Source organism: Bombina bombina, chromosome 4 (assembly GCF_027579735.1).
Source record: "Bombina bombina isolate aBomBom1 chromosome 4, aBomBom1.pri, whole genome shotgun sequence".
NCBI lineage: Eukaryota > Metazoa > Chordata > Amphibia > Anura > Bombinatoridae > Bombina > Bombina bombina.
The window spans coordinates 456,101,474-456,126,296 of NC_069502.1; the positions used below are offsets into that span (position 1 = coordinate 456,101,474).

Below are 24,823 nucleotides of genomic sequence, written 5' to 3' on the forward strand. Positions count from 1 at the left end.
GAGTCCATGAGCTAGTGACGTATGGGATAGCAAATACCCAAGATGTGGAACTCCACGCAAGAGTCACTAGAGAGGGAGGGATAAAAATAAAGACAGCCAATTCCGCTGAAAAAAAGAATCCACAACCCAAATCAAAAGTTTCAATCTTTATAATGAAAAAAACTGAAATTATAAGCAGAAGAATCAAACTGAAACAGCTGCATGAAGTACTTTTCTACCAAAAACTGCTTCGAAAGAAGAGAAAACATCAAAATGGTAGAATTTAGTAAAAGTATGCAAAGAAGACCAAGTTGCTGCTTTGCAAATCTGATCAACAGAAGCTTCATTCTTAAAAGCCCAGGAAGTAGAAACTGCCTAGTAGAATGATCTGTAATCCTGAGGCGGGGATTTACCCAACTCCAAATAAGCATGATGAATCAAAAGCTTTAACCAAGACGCCAAAGAAATGGCAGCAGCCTTCTGACCTTTCCTAGAACCAGAAAAGATAACAAATAGACTAGAAGTCTTTCTGAAATCTTTAGTAGCTTCAACATAATATTTCAAAGCTCTTACCACATCCAAAGAATGTAAAGATCTTTCTAAAGAATTCTTAGGATTAGGACACAACAAAGGAACAACAATTTCTCTACTAATGTTGTTGGAATTCACAACTTTAGGTAAAAATTTAAATGAAGTCCTGAAAACCGCCTTATCCTGATGAAAAATCAGAAAAGGAGACTCATAAGAAAGAGCAGATAATTCATAAACTCTTCTAGCAGAAGAGATGGCCAAAAGGAACAATACTTTCCAAGAAAGTAATTTAATGTCCAGAGAATGCATAGGCTCAAACGGAGGAGCCTGTAAAGCCCTCAAAACCAAATTAAGACTCCAAGGAGGAGAAATTCGCTTAATGACAGGCTTGATACGAACCAAGGCCTGAACAAAACAATGAATATCAGGAAGATTAGCAATTTTTCTGTGAAACACAACAGAAATAGCAGAGATTTGTCCTTTCAAGGAACTTACAGACAAACCCTTATCCAAACCATCCTGAAGAAACTGTAAAATTCTAGGAATTCTAAAAGAATGCCAAGAGAATTTATGAGAAGAACACCATGAAATGTAAGTCTTCCAAACTCGGTAATAAATCTTTCGAGACACAGATTTGCGAGCCTGCAACATAGTATTAATCACACCTCTATGACTAAGCACTAGGCGTTCAATCTCCATACCTTCAAATTTAATGATTTGAGATCCTGATGGAAAAATGGACCTTGAGACAGTAGGTCCGGCCTTAACGGAAGTGGCCAAGATTGGCAACTGGACATCCGAACAAGATCCGCATACCAAAACCTGTGTGGCCATGCTGGAGCCACCAGCAGTACAAATGAATGCTCCATTATGATTTTGGAAATCACTCTTGGAAGAAGAACTAGAGGCGGAAAGACATAAGCAGGTTGATAATTCCAAGGAAGTGACAACGCATCCACTGCTTCCGCCTGAGGATCCTTGGACCTGGACAGATACCTGGGAAGTTTCCTGTTTAGATGAGAAGCCATCAGATCTATTTCTGGAAGCCCCCACATCTGAACAATCTGAAGAAACACATCTGGGTGAAGAGACCATTCTCCCGGATGTAAAGTCTGGCGACTGAGATAATCCGCTTCCCAATTGTCTATACCTGGGATATGGACCGCAGAGATTAGACAGGAGCTGGATTCGGCCCATGTAAGTATCCGAGATACTTCTTTCATAGCTTGAGGACTGAGTCCCAGCTTGATGATTGACATACGCCACGGTTGTGACGTGTGTCTGAAAACAAATAAACGGTTCTCTCTTTAGAAGAGGCCAAAACTGAAGAGCTCTGAGAATTGCACGGTTCCAAAATATTGATTGGTAATCTCGCCTCTTGAGATTTCCAAACCCTCTGCGCTGTCAGAGATCCCCAGACAGCTCCCCAACCTGAAAGAACTGCATCTGTTGTAATCACAGACCAGGTTGGACGAACAAAAGAGGCCCCCTGAACTAAACGATGGTGATCTAACCACCAAGTCAGAGATAGTCGAATATTGGGATTTAAGGATATTAATTGTGATATCTTTGTATAATACCTGCACCATTGGCTCAGCATACAAAGCTGAAGCGGTCTCATGTGAAAACGAGCAAAGGGGATCACGGCCGATGCTGCAGTCATGAGACCTAAAACCTCCATGCACATAGCTACTGAAGGGAATGATTGAGACTGAAGGTTCCGACAAGCTGAAACCAATTTCAGACGTCTTTTGTCTGTTAGAGACAAAGTCATGGATACTGAATCTATTTGGAATCCTAAAAAACATAATTTATGCTTACCTGATAAATTCCTTTCTCCTGTAGTGTGGTCAGTCCACGGGTCATCATTACTTCTGGGATATTAACTCCTCCCCAACAGGAAGTGCAAGAGGATCACCCAGCAGAGCTGCTATATAGCTCCTCCCCTCTACGTCACACCCAGTCATTCGACCGAGAACCAACGAGAAAGGAGAAGCCAAAGGGTGCAGTGGTGACTGGAGTATAATTTAAAAAAAAAAATATTTAGACCTGCCATACAAACAGGGCGGGCCGTGGACTGACCACACTACAGGAGAAAGGAATTTATCAGGTAAGCATAAATTATGTTTTCTCCTGTTAAGTGTGGTCAGTCCACGGGTCATCATTACTTCTGGGATACCAATACCAAAGCTAAAGTACACGGATGACGGGAGGGACAGGCAGGCTCTTTATACGGAAGGAACCACTGCCTGAAGAACCTTTCTCCCAAAAACAGCCTCCGAAGAAGCAAAAGTGTCAAATTTGTAAAATTTGGAAAAAGTATGAAGAGAAGACCAAGTTGCAGCCTTACAAATCTGTTCAACAGAGGCCTCGTTCTTAAAGGCCCAAGTGGAAGCCACAGCTCTAGTGGAATGAGCTGTAATTCTTTCAGGAGGCTGCTGTCCAGCAGTCTCATAGGCTAAACGTATTATGCTACGAAGCCAAAAAGAGAGAGAGGTAGCAGAAGCTTTTTGACCTCTCCTCTGTCCAGAATAAACGACAAACAGGGAAGAAGTTTGGCGAAAATCTTTAGTTGCCTGTAAATAAAATTTCAGGGCACGGACTACATCTAGATTGTGCAGAAGTCGTTCCTTCTTTGAAGAAGGATTTGGACACAATGATGGCACAACAATCTCTTGATTGATATTCTTATTAGTGACAACCTTAGGTAAGAACCCAGGTTTAGTACGCAGAACTACCTTATCTGAATGAAAAATCAGATACGGAGAATCACAATGTAAGGCTGATAACTCAGAGACTCTACGAGCCGAGGAAATAGCCATTAAAAACAGAACTTTCCAAGATAACAGCTTGATATCAATGGAATGAAGGGGTTCAAACGGAACACCCTGTAAAACGTTAAGAACTAAATTTAAGCTCCAAGGTGGAGCAACAGTTTTAAACACAGGCTTAATCCTGGCCAAAGCCTGGCAAAAAGCCTGAACGTCTGGAACCTCTGACAGACGTTTGTGTAAAAGAATGGACAGAGCTGAAATCTGTCCCTTTAAGGAACTAGCGGATAAACCCTTTTCTAAACCTTCTTGTAGAAAAGACAATATCCTAGGAATCCTAACCTTACTCCATGAGTAACTTTTGGATGCGCACCAATATAAGTATTTACGCCATATTTTATGGTAAATCTTTCTGGTAACAGGCTTCCTAGCCTGTATTAAGGTATCAATTACTGGCTCAGAAAAAACACGTTTTGATAAAATCAAGTGTTCAATTTCCAAGCAGTCAGCTTCAGAGAAATTAGATTTTGATGCTTGAAGGGACCCTGAATCAGAAGGTCCTGTCTTAGAGGCAGAGACCAGGGTGGACAGGATGACATGTCCACTAGATCTGCATACCAAGTCCTGCGTGGCCACGCAGGCGCTATTAGAATCACTGATGCACTCTCCTGTTTGATTCTGGCAATCAATCGAGAAAGCATCGGGAAGGGTGGAAACACATAAGCCATCCCGAAGGTCCAAGGTGCTGTCAAGGCATCTATCAGGACCGCTCCCGGATCCCTGGATCTGGACCCATAACAAGGAAGCTTGGCGTTCTGTCGAGACGCCATGAGATCTCTGGTTTGCCCCAACGTCGAAGTATTTGGGCAAAGACCTCCGGATGAAGTTCCCACTCCCCCGGATGAAAAGTCTGACGACTTAGGAAATCCGCCTCCCAGTTCTCCACTCCCGGGATGTGGATTGCTGACAGGTGGCAAGAGTGAGACTCTGCCCAGCGAATTATCTTTGATACTTCCATCATCGCCAGGGAGCTTCTTGTCCCTCCTTGATGGTTGATGTAAGCTACAGTCGTGATGTTGTCCGACTGAAACCTGATGAACCCCCGAGTTGTTAACTGGGGCCAAGCCAGAAGGGCATTGAGAACTGCTCTCAATTCCAGAATGTTTATTGGTAGGAGACTCTCCTCCTGAGTCCATGATCCCTGAGCTTTCAGAGAATTCCAGACAGCGCCCCAGCCTAGTAGGCTGGCGTCTGTTGTTACAATTGTCCAATCTGGCCTGCTGAATGGCATCCCCCTGGACAGATGTGGCCGAGAAAGCCACCATAGAAGAGAATTTCTTGTCTCTTGATCCAGATTCAGAGTAGGGGACAAATCTGAGTAATCCCCATTCCACTGACTTAGCATGCACAATTGCAGCGGTCTGAGATGTAGGCGTGCAAAGGGTACTATGTCCATTGCCGCTTCCATTAAGCCGATCACCTCCATGCATTGAGCCACTGACGGGTGTTGAATGGAATGAAGGACACGGCATGCATTTTGAAGCTTTGTTAACCTGTCTTCTGTCAGGTAGATCTTCATTTCTACAGAATCTATAAGAGTCCCTAAGAAGGGAACTCTTGTGAGTGGAAAGAGAGAACTCTTCTTTTCGTTCACCTTCCATCCATGCGACTTTAGAAATGCCAGTACTAACTCTGTATGAGACTTGGCAGTTTGAAAGCTTGAAGCTTGTATCAGAATGTCGTCTAGGTACGGAGCTACCGAAATTCCTCGCGGTCTTAGTACCGCCAGAAGAGCACCCAGAACCTTTGTGAAGATTCTTGGAGCCGTAGCCAATCCGAATGGAAGAGCTACAAACTGGTAATGCCTGTCTAGGAAGGCAAACCTTAGATACCGGTAATGATCTTTGTGAATCGGTATGTGAAGGTAAGCATCCTTTAAATCCACTGTGGTCATGTACTGACCCTTTTGGATCATGGGTAGGATTGTCCGAATAGTTTCCATTTTGAACGATGGAACTCTTAGGAATTTGTTTAGGATCTTTAAATCCAAGATTGGCCTGAAGGTTCCCTCTTTTTTGGGAACCACAAACAGATTTGAGTAAAACCCCTGTCCATGTTCCGACCGCGGAACCGGATGGATCACTCCCATTAGTAAAAGATCTTGTACACAGCGTAGAACCGTCTCTTTCTTTATTTGGCTTGTTGACAACCTTGACAGATGAAATCTCCCTTTTGGGGGAGAGGATTTGAAGTCCAGAAGGTATCCCTGAGATATGATCTCTAACGCCCAGGGCTCCTGGACATCTCTTGCCCAAGCCTGGGCGAAGAGAGAAAGTCTGCCCCCCACTAGATCCGTTCCCGGATCGGGGGCCCTCGATTCATGCTGTCTTAGGGGCAGCAGCAGGTTTTCTGGCCTGCTTGCCCTTGTTCCAGGACTGGTTAGGTCTCCAGCCTTGTCTGTAGCGAGCAACAGCTCCTTCCTGCTTTGGAGCAGAGGAAGTAGATGCTGCTCCTGCCTTGAAATTACGAAAGGAACGAAAATTAGACTGTCTAGCCTTAGGTTTGGCTCTGTCTTGAGGCAGGGCATGGCCTTTACCTCCTGTAATATCAGCGATAATCTCTTTCAAACCGGGCCCGAATAAGGTCTGCCCTTTGAAAGGTATCTTAAGTAATTTAGATTTAGAAGTAACGTCAGCTGACCAGGATTTTAGCCACAGTGCTCTGCGCGCCTGAATGGCGAATCCGGAATACTTAGCCGTAAGTTTTGTTAAATGTACTACGGCATCTGAAACAAATGAATTAGCTAGCTTAAGTGTTTTAAGCTTGCTTGAAATCTCATCTATAGTTATTGAGTCAAGAGTCTCTTCCAGGGACTCGGACCAAAAAGCGGCCGCGGCCGAGACAGACGCAACACATGCAAGGGGTTGCAATATAAAACCTTGTTGAACAAACATTTTCTTAAGGTAACCCTCTAATTTTTTATCCATTGGATCTGAAAAGGCACAGCTATCCTCCACCGGGATAGTGGTACGCTTAGCCAGAGTAGAAACCGCTCCCTCCACCTTAGGGACCGTCTGCCATAAGTCCCGTGTGGTGGCGTCTATTGGGAACATCTTTCTAAACACAGGAGGGGGGGAAAAGGGTACACCGGGCCTATCCCACTCCTTAGTAATTATCTCTGTAAGCCTCTTAGGTATAGGAAATACGTCAGTACTCGCCGGTACCGCATAGTATCTATCCAGCCTACATAATTTCTCTGGGATTGCAACGGTGTTACAATCATTCAGAGCTGCTAATACCTCCCCTAACAGTACACAGAGGTTTTCGAGTTTAAACTTAAAATTAGAAATGTCTGAATCCATTCTATAGGGATCAGAACCGTCACCTGCAGATTGAAGCTCTCCGTCATCATGTTCTGCATACTGTGACGCAGTATCAGACATGGCCCTATTATTAACAGCGCACTCTGTTCTCACCCCAGAGTGATCACGCTTACCTCTAAGTTCTGGTAATTTAGACAAAACTTCAGTCATAACATTAGCCATATCCTGTAATGTGATTTGTAATGGCCGCCCTGATGTACTCGGCGCTACAATATCACGCACCTCCCGAGCGGGAGATGCAGGTACTGACACGTGAGGCGAGTTAGTCGGCATAACTCTCCCCTCGTTGTTTGGTGAATGATGTTAAATTTGTACAGATTGACTTTTATTTAAAGTAGCATCAATGCAATTAGTACATAAATTTCTATTGGGCTCCACTTTGGCTTTAGCACATATAGCACAGAGATATTCCTCTGAGTCAGACATGTTTAACACACTAGCAATTAAACTAGCAACTTGGAAATACTTTTCAAAGCAATTTACAAATAATATGAAAACCGTACTGTGCCTTTAAGAAGCACAGAAAAAAAGTTATGACAGTTGAGTAATAATAAACCGGAGAAACTATAACATCAAATTCTTTCCGGTAAAACACAATTTTAGCAAAGGATTGCCCCCATTAGCAATGGATAACTAACCCTGAATAGCAGAAAAAAAGTACAGAATATATACGTTTTTTATCACAGTCAAAGCACAATCTCACAGGTCTGCTGTGAGTGATTACCTCCCTCAAACTAACTTTTGAAGACCCCTGAGCTCTGTAGAGACGAACCGGATCATGCAGGGAAGAAAACAGACTTGTGACTGAATTTTCTGATGCGTAGCAAAAGCGCCAAAATAGGCCCCTCCCCCTCACACACAACAGTGAGGGAGATCAGTAAACTGTCTTAAATTAAATAAAACGACCGCCAAGTGGAAAAAAACAGTGCCCAAACAATTTTTCACCCAGTACCTCAGATAATTAAACGATTTTAACATGCCAGCAAAAATGTTTAACATCAAATAAATTAAATGTCATTAGAAAGCCTGTTGCTAATCCCACTGCAAGTTAGGCTAAAGTCTTATTCATACAGTATTATCCCAGTGAAGTGCCATTCCCCAGAATACTGAAGTGTAAATATACATACATGACAGCCTGATACCAGTTGCTACTACTGCATTTAAGGCTGAACTTACATTATATCGGTATGGCAGTATTTTCTCAGTCAATTCCATTCTCAGAAAATAATATGCTGCTACATACCTCCTTGCAGGTTAACCTGCCCGCTGTCCCCTGATCTGAAGTTTACCTCACTCCTCAGATGGCCGAGAACAGCAAGATGATCTTAACTACTCCGGCTAAAATCATCCAAAAACTCAGGTAGATTCTTCTTCAAATTCTACCTGAGAAGGAACAACACACTCCGGTGCTGTTTTAAAATAACAAACTTTTGATTGAAGGTATAAAACTAAGTATAATCACCACAGTCCTCTCACACATCCTATCTATTAGTTGGGTGCAAGAGAATGACTGGGTGTGACGTAGAGGGGAGGAGCTATATAGCAGCTCTGCTGGGTGATCCTCTTGCACTTCCTGTTGGGGAGGAGTTAATATCCCAGAAGTAATGATGACCCGTGGACTGACCACACTTAACAGGAGAAAAGGTTACCCTTGTCTGAGGAATCAAGGAACTTTTTGGTAAATTGATCCTCCAACCATGTCTTTGAAGAAACAACACTAGTTGATTTGTGTGAGATTCTGCAGAATGTAAAGACTGAGCAATCACCAAGATATCGTCCAAATAAGGAAACACCGCAATACCCCGCTATCTGATTACAGAGAGTAGGGCACCGAGAACCTTTGAAAAGATCCTTGGAGCTGTTGCTAGCCCAAAAGGAAGAGCAACAAATCGGTAATGCTTGCCTAGAAAAGAGAATCTCAGGAACTGATAGTGATCTGGATGAATCAGAATAGGAAGATATGCATCCTGTAAGTCTATTGTGGACATATAATGCCCTTGCTGAACAAAAGGCAGAATAGTCCTTATAGTCACCATTTTGAATGTTGGTATTCTTACATAACTATTCAAAATTTTTAGATCCAGAACTGGTGTGAAAGAATTCTCCTTCTTTGGAACAATGAACAGATTTGAATAAAACCCCAGACCCCGTTCCGGAAAGCGAACTGGCACAATTACCCTGGATAACTCCAGGTCTGAAACACACTTCAGGAAAGCCTGAGCCTTTACTGGGTTCACTGGAATGCGTGAGAAAGAAACTTCTCACAGGCGGTCTTACCATGAAACCTATTCTGTACCCTTGAGAAACAATGTTCTGGATCCAATGATTTTGGATTGAATTGATCCAAACATCTTTGAAAAATCTTAGTCTGCCCCCTACCAGCTGCGCTGGAATGAGGGCCGCACCTTCATGTGGACTTTGGGACTGATTTTGATTTTCTAAAAGGCTTGGATTTATTCCAGACTGGAGAAGGCTTCCAATTGGAAACCGTTCCTTTAGGGTAAGGGTCAGGTTTCTGTTCCTTATTCTGACGAAAGGAGCGAAAACGGTTAGCAGCCCTAAATTTACCCTTAGATTTTTTATCCTGAGGCAAAAAGGCTCCCTTACCCCCAGTAACAGTTGAAATAATAGAATCCAACTGAGAACCAAATAATTTATTACCTTGGAAAGAAAGAGATAGCAACGTTGACTTAGAAGTCATATCTGCATTCCAAGTTTTAAGCCATAAAGCTCTTCTAGCTAAAATAGCTAAAGACATATACCTGACATCAATTCTAATGATATCAAAAATAGCATCACAAATGAAATTATTAGCATGTTGAATTAGTTTTACAATGCTATACACATTAGGATCTGGTACTTGTTGCGCTAAAGTTTCCAACCAAAAAGTTGAAGCCGCAGTAACATCAGCCAAAGAAATAGCAGGCCTAAGAAGATGACCTGAACATAAATAAGCTTTCCTTAGATGAGATTCAAGCTTCCTATCTAAAGGATCTTTAAAAGAAGTACTATCTGCCGTAGGAATAGTAGTACGCTTTGCAAGAGTAGAGATAGCCCCACCAACTTTGGGGATCTTTTCCCAAAACTCCAATCTATCAGTCGGCAAAGGGTACAGTTTCTTAAACCTTGAAGAAGGATTAAAAGAAGTACCCAGGGAGAGAGACCGGAAGGGGAGGAGCTAGCAGCATGCTGAACGCTAGCACCAAGCTCTAACTTGAAGGGCAAGTTACATCTCCCGTCTGCGTTTATCCTTGGCCAGTGAGGTATCACCCTGACCTGGATGCTTTTACAGCAGAGACCGGTATCCCTTATGCAGATTGACTCTGGAGCTGAGTCGCTACGCTAAGGCGTTCTGAAACGGATCTACTCCATTCTGAATACCAGACAAATCCTATTCAACTACAGTCTGAAGTGGAGCTGAGAAAGGGCTGCGGTAGCTCAGGGTGGCGATCACGGAGGTGTCCGGGATTGGCGCTCTTTCAACTTACCGCGGCTGGAGAAGCTCCCGCTTAGAAGACCTACAGTCTGTCCCTGCCGTTCCACGACACAGGAAGTGTGCACTCCAGACCCGGAACCGCCAAACAACGACGGATCTGTTTGCTTGACTGAGCGAGGCTCGGAGCTGTGCCGGACTTGGGGGTAGGAGTAACGCTGTCCCTGGCTGGTAAGGCTGTTTATTCCTCCATAATTTGGGATTGACTGTTGTTACCCCACTGCATAAAGGAATCTATGATAACTTTGGTCTAATAATTGGTGGCACCTAAGGAAAGGGCAAGGTCCGAAGTCTACCCTAGACTTGTATATTACATGTGGGTCTGATATTGCCCTTATCCAAATATAACTCTGACACCCTATTAAAAGAAGTTGGGGAGAATCTAAGAGACATCTGCATTTGTATTCTGATCAACCTGAGAGACATTATGGGCAACCCAGGACTTTTTTCTTGAACAAATACTAAACTACCTAAAAGTTTGATTAGAGTACTGACAAACATATGGATGTAGTTTTTGCTATTTAGCCCTTACTATGTTATTGTCATATACATCTGGGTAAAAAGGGCTATAGAATCTTAACACTGACAGCTTGGTCTCCCAAATCACCCAAACCTTACAAGGGGAATTAAACCTAAGTTCACCCCCTAGAGGGGCCATTAAAGTTTACTGTTACCTATACTGGGTCAGAAAAAACCTCTGTTACCTAAACGTGTGGGAGTCCCCTCTTTTCTGCTTAGTCTGCTTAGATGTTTTTTTTTTCTTCTTTTTTTTATCTCAGATAATAAATTTAAAGTTTAAGTAGAAGAGGAAAGATTGAACAAGGGTTAAGATCACAGAAGGTTAAAGCAAGAGCTTTTAGTTTAAAACTCTAACTTTATTTCCCAGGTGGAAGCCGATAAAGCTATCTGTATTTAGCGGGCTTTTTTTCTTTTTTTTCCCCCGATTCAAAAGTTAACAACCTGAGATCACTGTATCATTGTTTAGGTGGCGTGTGTATGTAAAATTTTGTTTTTTTTTGTGTTTATTCACTTTGTTCTAGTTTGAATTTAGGCTCAATATATTGCATACAGTGTTTTGTTTTTCACTATATATTGTGTTCAAGTCCTATGTGGACTATTTGATACATTTTAATTTTGCTACACGTATTAAGCTCCAATCCAGCAATATAGAAAGCTGGTCCTCTCACCTTATTTTTTTTTCTTTTTCTTGCTGTGTCTATTTACACAACCTTACTCTGAGGCATCATTTATGGCCTCGCATTAATCACTTTTAACTTGGCTGATCTAAACACAGAATAGCAGTGAACGGACAATTTTCTTTCTTTCATAACATTCACCAAGGGGTTTGCACTTCTCACTTTTTCACTCTTTCATTAACTACATGGAAAGATATATCTCACATTCTAGACTTTCATCACCCAACATGCCACCTAAAACAAAGGATAAAAAGCTCAAACCTAATGAGAATAGCCAAGAATTACAGATTCACAATGAATCTGGTGCGAGCATTTCAGATAACACCATTTTAATACAACAGATCTCAGAGCTTATTATGCCACAATTTGAAGCTCTAAAACAAGAAATGGCATCAGTTACTAATGAAATAAAACAATTCTCGTCTCGTATGAATGAGATAGAATCTCGAATTTCAGAGGTTGAAGATAGAACAGTAACACAAGAGCAGAAGAGTAATACACACGAAGATAAACTTTCTCAGCTCCAAGCCAAAATAGAAGAGTTGGAGGATAGGTCCAGACGCAACAACCTAAGGGTTGTTGGGTTGCCAGAAATTCCTGAGTTTCAGGATCTGATAAGCTTTGCAGCTATCCAGCTCCCGAAATTAGTAGGGAGCAACATTGAAAACATAAGAATACCAATAGAGAGAGCGCATAGACTAGGAACACCTAGAAGAAATCCAGATGGACATACAAGACCTAGAGTAGTAATCATTAAATTCCTTAACTTCCAAGACAAATTTCACATTCTCAGACTCCATCGGAAAAATAATAATATTACTATAGGATCAAATAGAATTCTTCTTTTCCAAGACTTCTCAATGGAGACCCAAAACAAGCGAAGGGAAATGGCCCCATTTTGCTCTCAATTAATAAAAGCCAATTTTAAGGCTAGACTTGTATACCCGGCAAAGGTAATTTTGGATAAAGATGGCGAATCTCACAGCTTTACTAAGCTTGAGGAGATAAAGACATATTGCCACAGTTTAGGCCTTTAACAACATACACAATAGTTGGCAAAATAGCCTCAAAAACAATCTCAAAAAAAAAAAAATTATTATTTTGTCTTTGATACTGGGAACTAAGATAGATAACAAAGTCCCATTTGACTCCCTGAAAAGGATTAAAGAAACACATGATCTGTTGAGAGGGAAAGGTAGAGGAGTGGGAATATGTGGTGAGGGGTCGGGAGGCCCGTTTTTTAGCAGTTATAAATATTCATTTTTTTTTTTTTTTTTTTTTTTTTTTTTTCTTCTCCTCCTCCCATGAAGGTTGGATTACCCCATGTTTTAATTTTTCCTTGGTTTGAATGGTTAAGTTAAAATTTCTCTCCTGGAATACTGGTGGGATATCATGCCCAAGTAAAAGGAAACAGATAATTAGACACCTTGGTCTTCAAAAACCAGATGTAGCACTTATACAGGAGACCCATCTTAAACCTAAAGAAGCCGCTAAACTCAAAAGTAAGTGGGTGGGGGAGGTAGTGTTTACCCCATATGATAAAGCTAAAAGAGGACTGGCTATCTTGATTAGCAAGCAGCTGAGCTATAATATAATTACAGTGGATAACAACCTCAATGGGAGATATCAAATTCTTGAGATTGAAATCAATGGTTTTAACTTTGTACTTTGTAATATCTATGGACCAAACCGGATAGATAAAAAAATTCTGGGAAGATATTAGTTTGAAACTATTTCTTTACGCAGGGAAAAACTTAGTGGTAGCTGGCGATTTCAATATGGCCTATTCATATGTTCTAGATAGGTCAAGATCCAGGTACGCACCCAGGAAAGCTAGGGAAACAGATATTCTCCAAAAATTTTGTAAGAAATTAGCACTACAAGATGTATGGCGGGCACACAATCCGGACCGCCGGGAATACACATGCGTTTCCCGCGCGTATTCTTCTTTTTCTAGAATTGATTACTTCTTAATAGCTAAACATATGTTGAAGATGAAGGTACGCGCAGACATTTGTGACATTGTGATCTCGGACCACGCAGTGATTACATTGGAGATAGGTTTGAGCGATAGAACCCCTTCAGGGAATCATAGAGTACATTTCCCCCAACATCTTTTTAACAATCTCCACTTCAAAAAATGGATCCAAAATAGATGGTTTCAATTTAAAGCAGATAATAAGGAACATCTAAACAAACCAGAAATTTTCTGGGAAACGGCCAAAGCAGTTTTTAGAGGGGAAATTAAGGCCTACATGGCAAAAATGCGGGTTATTTGGGGGAAAAGAGAGGAGCAGCTCTCAAATACCCTAGCTAATAACTATAGGAGATATCTTAATAACCCTTCGGTCGAACGATGGCAAATCTACAAGGACAGTAAGTCAGTATATGACACATTCTTAAAACAACACTCGGTTTCAGAAGAAACCAAACTGAAGGCCCTCTATTCAGGAGCACAAGGGGTCTCAGCTAAATATTTAGCTAGAATTGTTAAGATTAGGAAGCAGAAAAATTATATTCCAGTAGTCAAATTTCGAGATATTAGAGTAACAGACCCCCTAGAAATAAGAGAGGCTTTTTTTCAGACATATCAAGAATTATATGCAGCTAAGCAGATCAATCTCTCTTCGAAGCAACAGTTTTGGCAAGGGGTGACTTTACCCCAAATCGAGACAGAAGATCTACGTAGGCTTAACGAACCGATTTCAGTACAAGAAGTTGTCAATGCGATAAAAAGATTAAAACTGGGGAAAGCACCTGGACCAGACTCCTTGCCCGCAGAGTTTTATAAGCTCCTGCTTGAACAGATTCCAACAGTTCTAGTTAATTTATTTAATGAATACTTTATTGGGAGCAAGTCCCAATCCCCCATATTCGCAGCATCTAACGTAGTTCTGATACCCAAGAAAGGCAAAGACTTGGAACTCCCTCTATCATATAGGCCTATCTCACTTTTGAATCAGGACTATAAAATTCTTACATATATTCTGGCTAGTAGATTGAAAGTCCCTCTAGAATATATGGTGCATCCTGACCAAACCGGGTTCATGATGGCTAGAAATCCGGTCAAAAATTTAAGGAAAGTCCAGTTGGTCCTCGATTATTATTGGAACAATTTTGAAAGACAGAGACACTCTCCCAAGCCAGATCTTGCACTTCTCACAATCGACGCTGAGAAAGCGTTTGATTCCATTATTTGGGACCATCTTCTCACGGCATTGGGTAAATTTGGTATATCAGGCGCTTTCCATCAATTCATCAGGCAGCTATACGATAAGCCATCTTCCTCAATTATAGTTAATGGAGAAGCTACCGAGAAGATAACGTTGGGTCGTGGTACCCGGCAAGGGTGTCCCTTGTCGCCCTTTCTTTTTAATTTATCTCTTGAACCACTAGCAATTTACCTAAGGCAAGAATTGCAGGGCATTCAGTTAGGAAGGCATAAGTTAGTTCTATCTCTTTTTGCTGACGACCTTCTATTATTTCTTAGTAATACGGCAACGTCTATCCCGCGATTATTAAATATTTGCAATTTGTTTAGTTCATTTTCAGGGTACAAAATAAACTATGCAAAATCAGAAATTCTATGGATACGTAAACCTACAAGTCTAAACAACTTTCCTTTTACAGAATCCACTCAGATTTCCTATTTAGGAATTAAGCTCACTAGGGATCCTAATCTCTGGTATGGGCTTAATTTCAAACAATGCATCAAGGCCCTAGCTATCAAACTACAGAGTTGGAGTAACCTCCCACTCTCACTTACAGCACGAATTATGCTGATTAAAGTGGTACTATTTCCCAAACTCTTGTATTTTTTGCAAAATCTCCCACTGCTCTTATACAAGAAAGACCTGATCTTCCTCAACCAGTCTTTCAATCAATTTATTTGGCAACGTAAGAAACCTCGGATGTCCTTACTTAAGTTAACCCTACCAAAAGCTTTTGGAGGGATGGCCTGTCCCAATCTGAAGTTTTATAACTATGCAGCAGTAGCTAAGTTCGCTCTAGATTGGATCACTGAAAAGAATCTCGTCTCATTTTATGAGATGGAATCTTGCCTAATAAAACCCTTTACACTAAAGGCTATCATACATCATACAGCTAGCAAATTACCTGACAAAATTAATCAGTTAATTACCTTTAAATTTATTATACAGGCTTGGCAGAATATTTGTAAGGAGTTGGCAATAGAATATCGGAAATCAGAAGTTCTACCAATTTTAGGCAATCCAAGTTTTCCAGCGGCCTTGATTCCTTCGACATTTGGGGCTTGGGCGGAAAGAGGAGTGATTTATGTATCACAGCTATGCGAAAATGATAATTTCAGGCTCCGGTCGTTTGAAAGTATCTCTCAACAGTTTGGACTCCCAAGGTCAAACTTTTACGCATATTTGCAACTCAGGCATTGGCTTGAGGAATTGAGACAAGAAACAGGTCCTGAGATAAACAACAGCGAGGTTAAGCAAGCCATAACACATTATCGTGAGGGGGTGAACACTATCTCCCAATTCTATGATATGATTATGAAGTCTTTGGGTATTAAGAATATCGAGGCTCTGACGAATAAGTGGCTCGAAGCAAATCTGAGGGTAGAGAGTGAGACCTTAAAGCAAAGTATTAAACTTGTTACTGGAGCCACATGTATGAGTGCATGGAAAGAATCGCATTTGAAAATATTAAATAGGGTTTATCTCACGCCAGCTAGGCTGGCAAAATGGAGTCAGGCTAAAAGTAATTTGATAAAGGCCTATCGGGCTGAAACGCGTAGATTTGCTCGTCTGCACATAACTTCTACTCTGATTCAAGTGGTTACAGTAGGTACGGTGCAATATCCCTCTCACAATACACAGAGGCTGATATATGCTTAATCAACCGGCCCATGATCTGCCTACCGCTTATGTCCACCTTATGATTACCGCAATACATCTGGGGTTTGAAGCACACTCCCGACTCTGATACTGTAAGGGTAATAGGACTCGTTTGGTACAGCTGTCAAACAAAGCATCAGAAACCAGCTAATACCTTGGGTCCCAGGACCTACCCTTACATCTGCCACTGTGGCCATTACCCTAGGACGCTACAGGATCACTCACAGCAAGCACTGAAGGATTACAATTACCAGCGTGCTCTCTACATTAATACTTGCTCTACTTACACCAGGAGAATCACTCTGCACAAAGTCACGGGACTTAATAAAAACAACGGACAACTCCACACATAGCAGAGACGGTAATTTAATGTGCCCTATATGAGAACATTTGTGAATTATCCAATACGGACACATTTGAAGTTTAGGCTGCCAAAATACTTAGCAAGCTAACTTTTTTTCTCTTGCCATTTTTATCTTTTGCCAATATTACTTGAAATCAACACCCATTGTTTATGTATTTTATGTTTATGTCCTTTTATTATACTGTTTTAATCAGTGCCGGCACTATTGTTATATGATTATACGATTATATGATTATACGATTATTGTATAATAAATTTTTAAAGATTCACATAGTTATTATCTTTTTTAGACATATATTTTTTATACATCACCATATTAGTATAGATATACCATATACAAATTGAGCTCTGTGCTTTCATTAGCGCTACCCTGCACCTCTTTTCCATGTTTTCTCACATTAGCGTTTTGGAGATTCGCTAATGTTCTGGGTCAGCTACAGAGCCTGAGAGTGTTAGTATCTTTCACATTTACTTTTGCAGTTTAAAAGTAATTGCCCTAAGTGTTCCAAGGAAAAGGCAGACTTAACATATTGTTTCTGGGATTGCCCGAAAATAACTCAATTCTGGCAGAAGATTAATTTTTGGGCTAACAAGACAATGGGGGTAAAGTTTAAGCTGACTCTAAATCAGATATTCTTCCTATGTAACTATACTGTGGCTGTTCCCAACAACAGATTCATTAATTTGCTCATATTGACAGGTCGGAATTTAATATTGAAATATTGGAGAAACCACAATCCCCCTAAATTTACAGACTTCCTGAAAGAAACACAACATCAAATGGTGATGGAACAATGTAACTTAAGAGCTACCAATCCGAAACAGATTATTAGATTCTATAACAAATGGAAGAACTATATTCTTGCTCTCCCTGTTGAGATGCAGAGACAGGCGGTCCTCCAACATCAATCATCTATTTGGGTACAACAGCAAATAGACCGTGGTATATTTCCTAGATCGTGGTTTAGGAACAAATAAGGGGAGTCGTCCTCCCCAACTCCTTCTATTAGTCTTTTTTTTTTTTTTTTTTTTCTCTCTCTTCCGGCCCCCCTCGCTTCCCACAAGTCGCCACCCAGATATCAGATCGGATTTTAATTTCAACTTTTCTATCCTTTAAGTTAGCGAACTCACCACACAATTTCTGGAGAAGAAAGAGACAAGGGGGTATATTAAGATAAGCAGAATCAAGAAAGGTGAGAAGAAAGGGAAAGGAAAAATTTCATGTATGCTAGAGTACCAATGGAGATCAGGTTTCTTATCTATTTTACTTTTACCTACTTTTTGGTGGCTGTTTCCTGTTGATCCTTTTTCTTTTTCTTTTTGTTTCGTCTTTTCTTTTTTTTAAAAATACATATCCATTTTTTGTTGGTAGCATAGGATATGTATACTTGAGTTTGTATAGAAGACTCGAAGTAACCAATTAATGTAACAAATTGCTAAGTAATTGCTGGTATTGTGCATTCTTGGTAGCTGTATGTTTTTCGATGAAAGAAGAACAAAAAGGAAGGGAAAAGAAGAGAGAGAAAAAAGGGACAATATCTCACGAACTCTAGACATATTGTTTAGCTAAAGCTATGTGTACATACTTAGATTTTGACCAAAAAATATGGAAACCATATATGTTCACTGTTTATTGTTATTAGTTTTGTTTATTGTAAAAGAAAAAAAAAAATCTTCTTTTCTGGAAATGGATGGTCCAGACTGTAAGGGACTTTACTTTCTTACTGGAGGGTGAAGCCCTAAAACCAGCATTCTTTTGAATTCTCATATGGACTCAAGACTTATATGCTGCAAATGGACTTTATATCCCTTATGTGAACAATAACCATGTTTCCAGATATGTTACTGTTTATTTCATTTCTGATTTATGTATGTTACAAACTGTAATAAAAAAAAAAAAAAAAGAAGTACCCAGACTATTCCATTCCCTAGAAATTACATCTGAAATAGCATCAGGAACTGGAAAAACCTCTGGAATAACTACATGAGGTTTAAAAAACTAATTTAAACGTTTACTGGTTTTAATATCAAGAGGACTAGTCTCCTCCATATCTAATGAAATCAACACCTCTTTTAATAAAGAACTAATATACTCAATTTTGAATAAATATGAAGTTTTGTCAGTGTCAATATCTGAGGCAGAATCTTCTCAACCAGATAGATCCTCATCAGAGATAGATAAATCATAAAAATTCATCGAATTTATGAGAAGTTTTAAAAGACCTTTTACGTTTAATAGAAGGTGGTATAACAGACAGGGACTTCTGAATAGAATTAGAAACAAATTCTCTCACATTAACAGGAATATCCTGAACATTAGATGTTGAAGGAACAACAGGTAATGGATTACTACTAATGGAAATATTGTCTGCTTTTGAAAGTTTATCATGACAACTAACACAAACTACAGAACAGTTACCACAAGTTTACAACAAATGCACTTAGCTTTGGTAGAACCGACATCAGGATTCAAGTAGTAGATTCTGAAACAGGGTCAGCTTGAGACATCTTGCAATATGTAATAGAAAAAAACAACATATAAAGCAAAATTATCAATTTCCTTATATGACAGTTTCAGGAATGGGAAAAAATGCAAACAAAATAAGCCTCTGGAAACCAGAAGCAAAAAGAAATAATGACTTAAATAATGTCAAAAAAATCTGGCGCCACATATGACGCCCAAACTGACAAATACTTTTTGGCGCCAAAAACGTCTGAAACAAACACGAGAGTCATAGATGACGCAACTACGTGAAAACTCTTGGCGCCAACTACGACGCCGGAAATGATGTCATAACGTCAACAAACATAATTCTCGCGCCAAAAATGACGCAATAAATTATAGCATTTTGCGCTCCCGCGAGCCTAACTGCCAGCTATTTAGAAAGAAAGTAAATTTGAAAAAATTTTCAGGTAAGAAATAATTTTTTCATATGCATTTCCCAAAAATGAAACAGACAGTCTGTAAGAAGGAAATATACTAATTAACCTGAATCATGGCAAATATAAGTATAAAACATATATTTAGAACTTTACATATAAAGTGCCAAACTATAGCTGAGGGTGTCTTAAATAAAAGGAAAACATACTTACCAAAAGACACTCATCTACATAAAGTAGATAGCCAAACCTGTACTGAAACGAGAATCAGTAGAGGTAATGGTATATAAGAGTATATCGTCGATCTGAAAAGGGAGGTAGGAGATGAATCTCTACGACCGATAACAGAGAACCTATGAAATAGATCCCCGTTAGGATGACCATTGCATTCAATAGGTAATAATCCCTTCACATCCCTCTGTCATTCACTGCACTCTGAGAGGAACCGGGCTTCAGCATGCTGAGAAGCGCATATCAACGTAGAAATCTAGCACAAACTTACTTCACCACCTCCATAGGAGGCAAAGTTTGTAAAACTGAATTGTGGGTGTGGTGGGGGGTGTATTTATAGGCATTTTGAGGTTTGGGAAACTTTGCCCCTCCTGGTAGGAATGTATATCCCATACGTCACTAGCTCATGGACTCTTGCCAATTACATGAAAGAAAGAAACTGTGCAGCTCTCCAATGAAAAAAACCTGTATGTTCCGTATCAGCCTAGGAGCCCAAACTTTCTTGCACATGAGCAGTCAAATCACATAACAATATACAATGAAAAAGTCCCACTGTTCAATAATCCCCCTCAGGAGATATTAACCCTTGATTCCATAAAGATAAAGGAGTCCCACTGTGACCCTGTCTTCTATCGTTAACAAGAGAATAAAGTAATGAAAACAATCTTACCGGAATCTATGCCGTGGAACAGTGACACGGTCCTTTAAGCTTGACAGATTGTAGCAGCACCTCTGACATAGGCTTGAGTAAAGAAAGCAGGCAGCAAAACTCGTCAACGCTGATTGCTTAAGGAGCTGTTAATATGAGTCTGGATGGGTTCGCAGAAAGACTCTCCCTGCATCTCCAGACTATAACTTTCGTCAATGCTCTCACTGAGAGACTGACAAGACTATCTAAAACTCCAGTTCCATCTCGAAGAGTACTACCCTCCATAAGGAACTACTCCAAAAACTTCTCTGCCAACCTCCTGTGATGAAAGGCAAAGAATGACTGGGGGATGGAGGAAGTGGGGGAGGTATTTAAGCCTTTGGCTGGGGTGTCTTTGCCTCCTCCTCTATGCTAACAATTCTCCAGTATTTTGGGCAAACATTTTTTTACCTTTCTCAAAAAAGGTCAAAGTACATTCCAGCGATCTCCCCAAAATCTATGTATTATTAACACCACTCAGCTGATTTTATTCCTCACCTGATTCAAATTTAAGTCAATATTGAGCTAAAATTAAAATCATTCAAAGTTTGTTGCCCAAATTATCATTTAAACTATTCTTGTTAAATTATGCAATAAATGTGTTTTGGCAAGCTTTTATAAATAACAGAAAATGTTATAATATTTTAAAGTATTTATACTGCCCCCATCCAGCTAATTCCACCAGGCTGGCAAAATTTCGAAAGAGTTCCAAAAACGTACTTTTCTACATACTAGACAGAGGAAATGAGGACATAATATAAGCAATACTTGATAGACTTTTCAAGGTGTGTGTCCATGGAATGCAAAACAATACAAATTTACTAATAAAATGACAGCTTTACAGGGAATTACATTTTTGTTTTGTATGCAGTTATTTATATATAATCTTAACTCTTTTCCCTGACAAAAGGATCTGCAAACGTTTGCTTTTATAGTTAAATTATTTATGCTATTCTAGAATGTGCATAGAAAAGGAAAACTCACCATGTGTTAAAGCCAAGAGGTCTCCGTTCATAATCAGGGAGGTCTGGTGCACTCTTGCAGGCTTCAATATTTAAGTATTTGAATATGTGAAATTTACCTTTGATGCAAATCTGTGAAAACAATGGACATTTATATCTGTTCAAAGTGACAGTAATGCTTTCAACACATTGTTAATCAGAAAGAAAAAAAAAAAAAAAATTATGCTTACCTGATAAATTTATTTCTCTTGTGGTGTATCCAGTCCACGGATTCATCCATTACTTGTGGGATATTCTCCTTGCCAAAAGGAAGCTGCAAGAGGATCACCCACAGCATAGCTGTCTATATAGCTCCTCCCCTAACTGCCACCTCCCAGTCATTCGACCGAAGACAAGCAAGAGAAAGGAGAAACTATAGGGTGCAGTGGTGACTGTAGTTTAAAAATTTTAAAAACACCTGCCTTAAAATGACAGGGCGGGCCGTGGACTGGATACACCACAAGAAAAATAAATTTATCAGGCAAGCATAAATTTTGTTTTCTCTTGTAAGGTGTATCCAGTCCACGGATTCATCCATTACTTGTGGGATACCAATACCAAAGCTATAGGACACGGATGAAGGGAGGGACAAGGCAGGAACTTAAACGGAAGGCACCATTGCCTGTAAGACCTTTCTCCCAAAAATAGCCTCCGAAGAAGCAAAAGTATCAAATTTGTAGAATTTAGAAAAAGTATGAAGCGAAGACCAAGTCGCCGCCTTACAAATCTGTTCAACAGAAGCCTCATTTTTAAAAGCCCATGTGGAAGCCACTGCTCTAGTGGAATGAGCTGTAATTCTTACAGGAGGCTGCTGGCCAGCAGTCTCATAAGCTAAGCGGATTATACTTCTTAACCAAAAGGAAAGAGAAGTTGCAGAAGCCTTTTGGCCTCTCCTCTGTCCAGAGTAGACAACAAACAATGCAGATGTTTGACGAAAATCTTTAGTAGCATATTAATAAAACTTTAAAGCACCGAACCACTTCAAGATTGTGTAACAGACGTTCCTTCTTTGAAGAAAGATTAGGACACAATGACGGAACAACAATCTCCTGATTGATATTCTTATTAGATACCACCTTAGGAAGAAACCCAGGTTTGTTGCGCAACACTACCTTATCTGCATGGAAGATCAGATAAGGGGAATCACACTGTAAGGCAGATAACTCTGAAACTCTTCGAGCCGCAGAGATAGCTACCAAGAACAGAACTTTCCAAGATAAAAGCTTGATATCTATCAATTTAAACTCCATGGCGGAGCAACAGGTTTAAACACAGGCTTGATTCTAACTAAAGCCTGACAAAACGCCTGAACGTCTGGAACTTCCGCCAGACGCTTGTGCAAAAGAATAGACAGAGCAGAAATCTGTCCCTTTAAGGAACTAGCTGACAATCCTTTCTCCAATCCTTCTTGAAGAAAAGACAATATCCTGGGAATCCTGACTTTACTCCATGAGTAACCCTTGGATTCACACCAATGAAGATATTTACACCATATCTTATGATAGATTTTCCTGGTGACAGGCTTTCAAGCCTGAATTAAGGTATCAATGACCAACTCGGAAAAACCACGCTTTGATAAAATCAAGCGTTCAATCTCCAAGCAGTCAGACGCAGAGAAATTAGATTTGGATGTTTGAAGGGACCTTGAAGTAGAAGGTCCTGCCTCAGCGGCAGAGTGCATGGTGGAAAGGATGACATGTCCACCAGATCTGCGTACCAAGTCCTGCGTGGCCACGCAGGAGCTATCAAAATCACCGAAGCTCTGTCCTGTTTGATCTTGGCAATCAGCTGAGGGAGCAAAGGAAACGGTGGAAACACATAACCCAGGCTGAAGGACCAGGGTGCTGCTAGAGCATCTATCAGCGCTGCCTGGGGATCCCTTGACCTGGACCCATAACAAGGGAGTTTGGCGTTCTGACGAGACGCCATGAGATCCAGTTCTGGTTTGCCCCATAGTTGAATCAGCTGGGCAAATACCTCCGGATGGAGCTCCCACTCCCCTGGATGAAAAGTCTGCCGACTTAGAAAATCCGCCTCCCAGTTCTCTACTCCTGGGATATGGATAGCTGAGAGATGGCAAGAGTGAACCACTGCCCATAGAATTATCTTTGAAACCTCCAACATTGCCAGGGGGCTCCTTGTTCCCCCCTGATGGTTGATATAGGCTACAGTCGTGATGTTGTCCGACTGAAATCTGATGAACCTGACCGCAGCTAGATGAGGCCAAGCCTGAAGAGCATTGAATATCGCTCTTAATTCCAGAATGTTTATTGGAAGGAGAGCCTCCTCCTGAGTCCACAAGCCCTGAGCCTTCAGGGAGTTCCAGACTGCACCCCAGCCCAGAAGGCTGGCATCTGTCGTTACTATAGTCCAATCTGGCCTGCGGAAGCTCATCCCCTTGGACAGATGGACGTGAGATAGCCACCAGAGAAGATAATCCCTGGTTTCTTGATCCAGATTTAGTAGAGGGGACAAATCTGTGTAATCCCCATTCCAAAGTTGCAGCGGTCTGAGATGTAGGCGGGCAAGCGGTACTATGTCCATTGCTGCTACCATTAAACCGATTACTTCCATACACTGAGCCACTGAAGGACGAGAAGTGGAATAAAGAACACGGCAAGAGTCTAGAAGTTTTGACAATCTGGCCTTCGTTAGGTAAATCTTCATTTCTACCGAATCTATCAGAGTCCCTAGGAATGAAACTTTTGTTAGAGGTGATAGAGAGCTCTTTTCTTCGTTCACCTTCCACCCATGGGACCTCAGAAATGCCAGAACAATGTCCATGTGGGACCTGGCAACTTGAAAAGTCGACGCCTGTATCAGAATGTTGTCTAAGTAAGGGGCTACTGTTATACCCCGCGGCCTTAGGACCGCTAGAAGGGACCCTAGAACCTTTGTAAAGATTCTTGGTGCCGTGGCCAACCTGAAGGGAAGAGCCACAAACTGGTAGTGCCTGTCTAGAAAGGCAAACCTGAGAAAACGATGATGATCTTTGTGTATCGGGATGTGAAGATAAGCATCCTTTAGGTCTACGGTAGTCATATATTGACCCTCCTGGATCATAGAAAGGATGGTCCGAATAGTCTCCATCTTGAAGGATGGAACTCTGAGAAATTTGTTTAAGATCTTGAGATCTAAGATTGGTCTGAATGTTCCCTCTTTCTTGGGAACTACAAACAGATTTGAATAGAAGCCCTAACCCTGTTCCTCCTGCGGAACTGGGTGTATCACTCCCATAATTAGAAGGTCTTGAACACAATGTAAGAATGCCTCTCTTTTTATCTGGTTTGCAGATAAAAGTGAGAGATGAAATATCCCTTTTGGGGGAGAGGTTTTGAATTCCAGAAGATAACCCTTGGACACAATTTCCAATGCCCAGGGATCCTGGACATCTCTTGCCCAAGCCTGGGCGAAGAGAGAGAGTCTGCCGCCTAC

General features: G+C 40.8%; 1 protein-coding gene across 1 annotated transcript in view; it reads right to left on the minus strand.

Moving 5' to 3' along the window:
- Positions 1–24,823, minus strand: part of LRCH3 (leucine rich repeats and calponin homology domain containing 3) — a gene marked incomplete in the record, with an annotated part of 799,481 nt that overhangs the window by 465,861 nt on the left and 308,797 nt on the right. Inside the window, 1 exon segment of the mRNA XM_053711931.1 lies at positions 21,372–21,481. Coding sequence (XP_053567906.1) covers positions 21,372–21,481 — 110 coding nt within the window.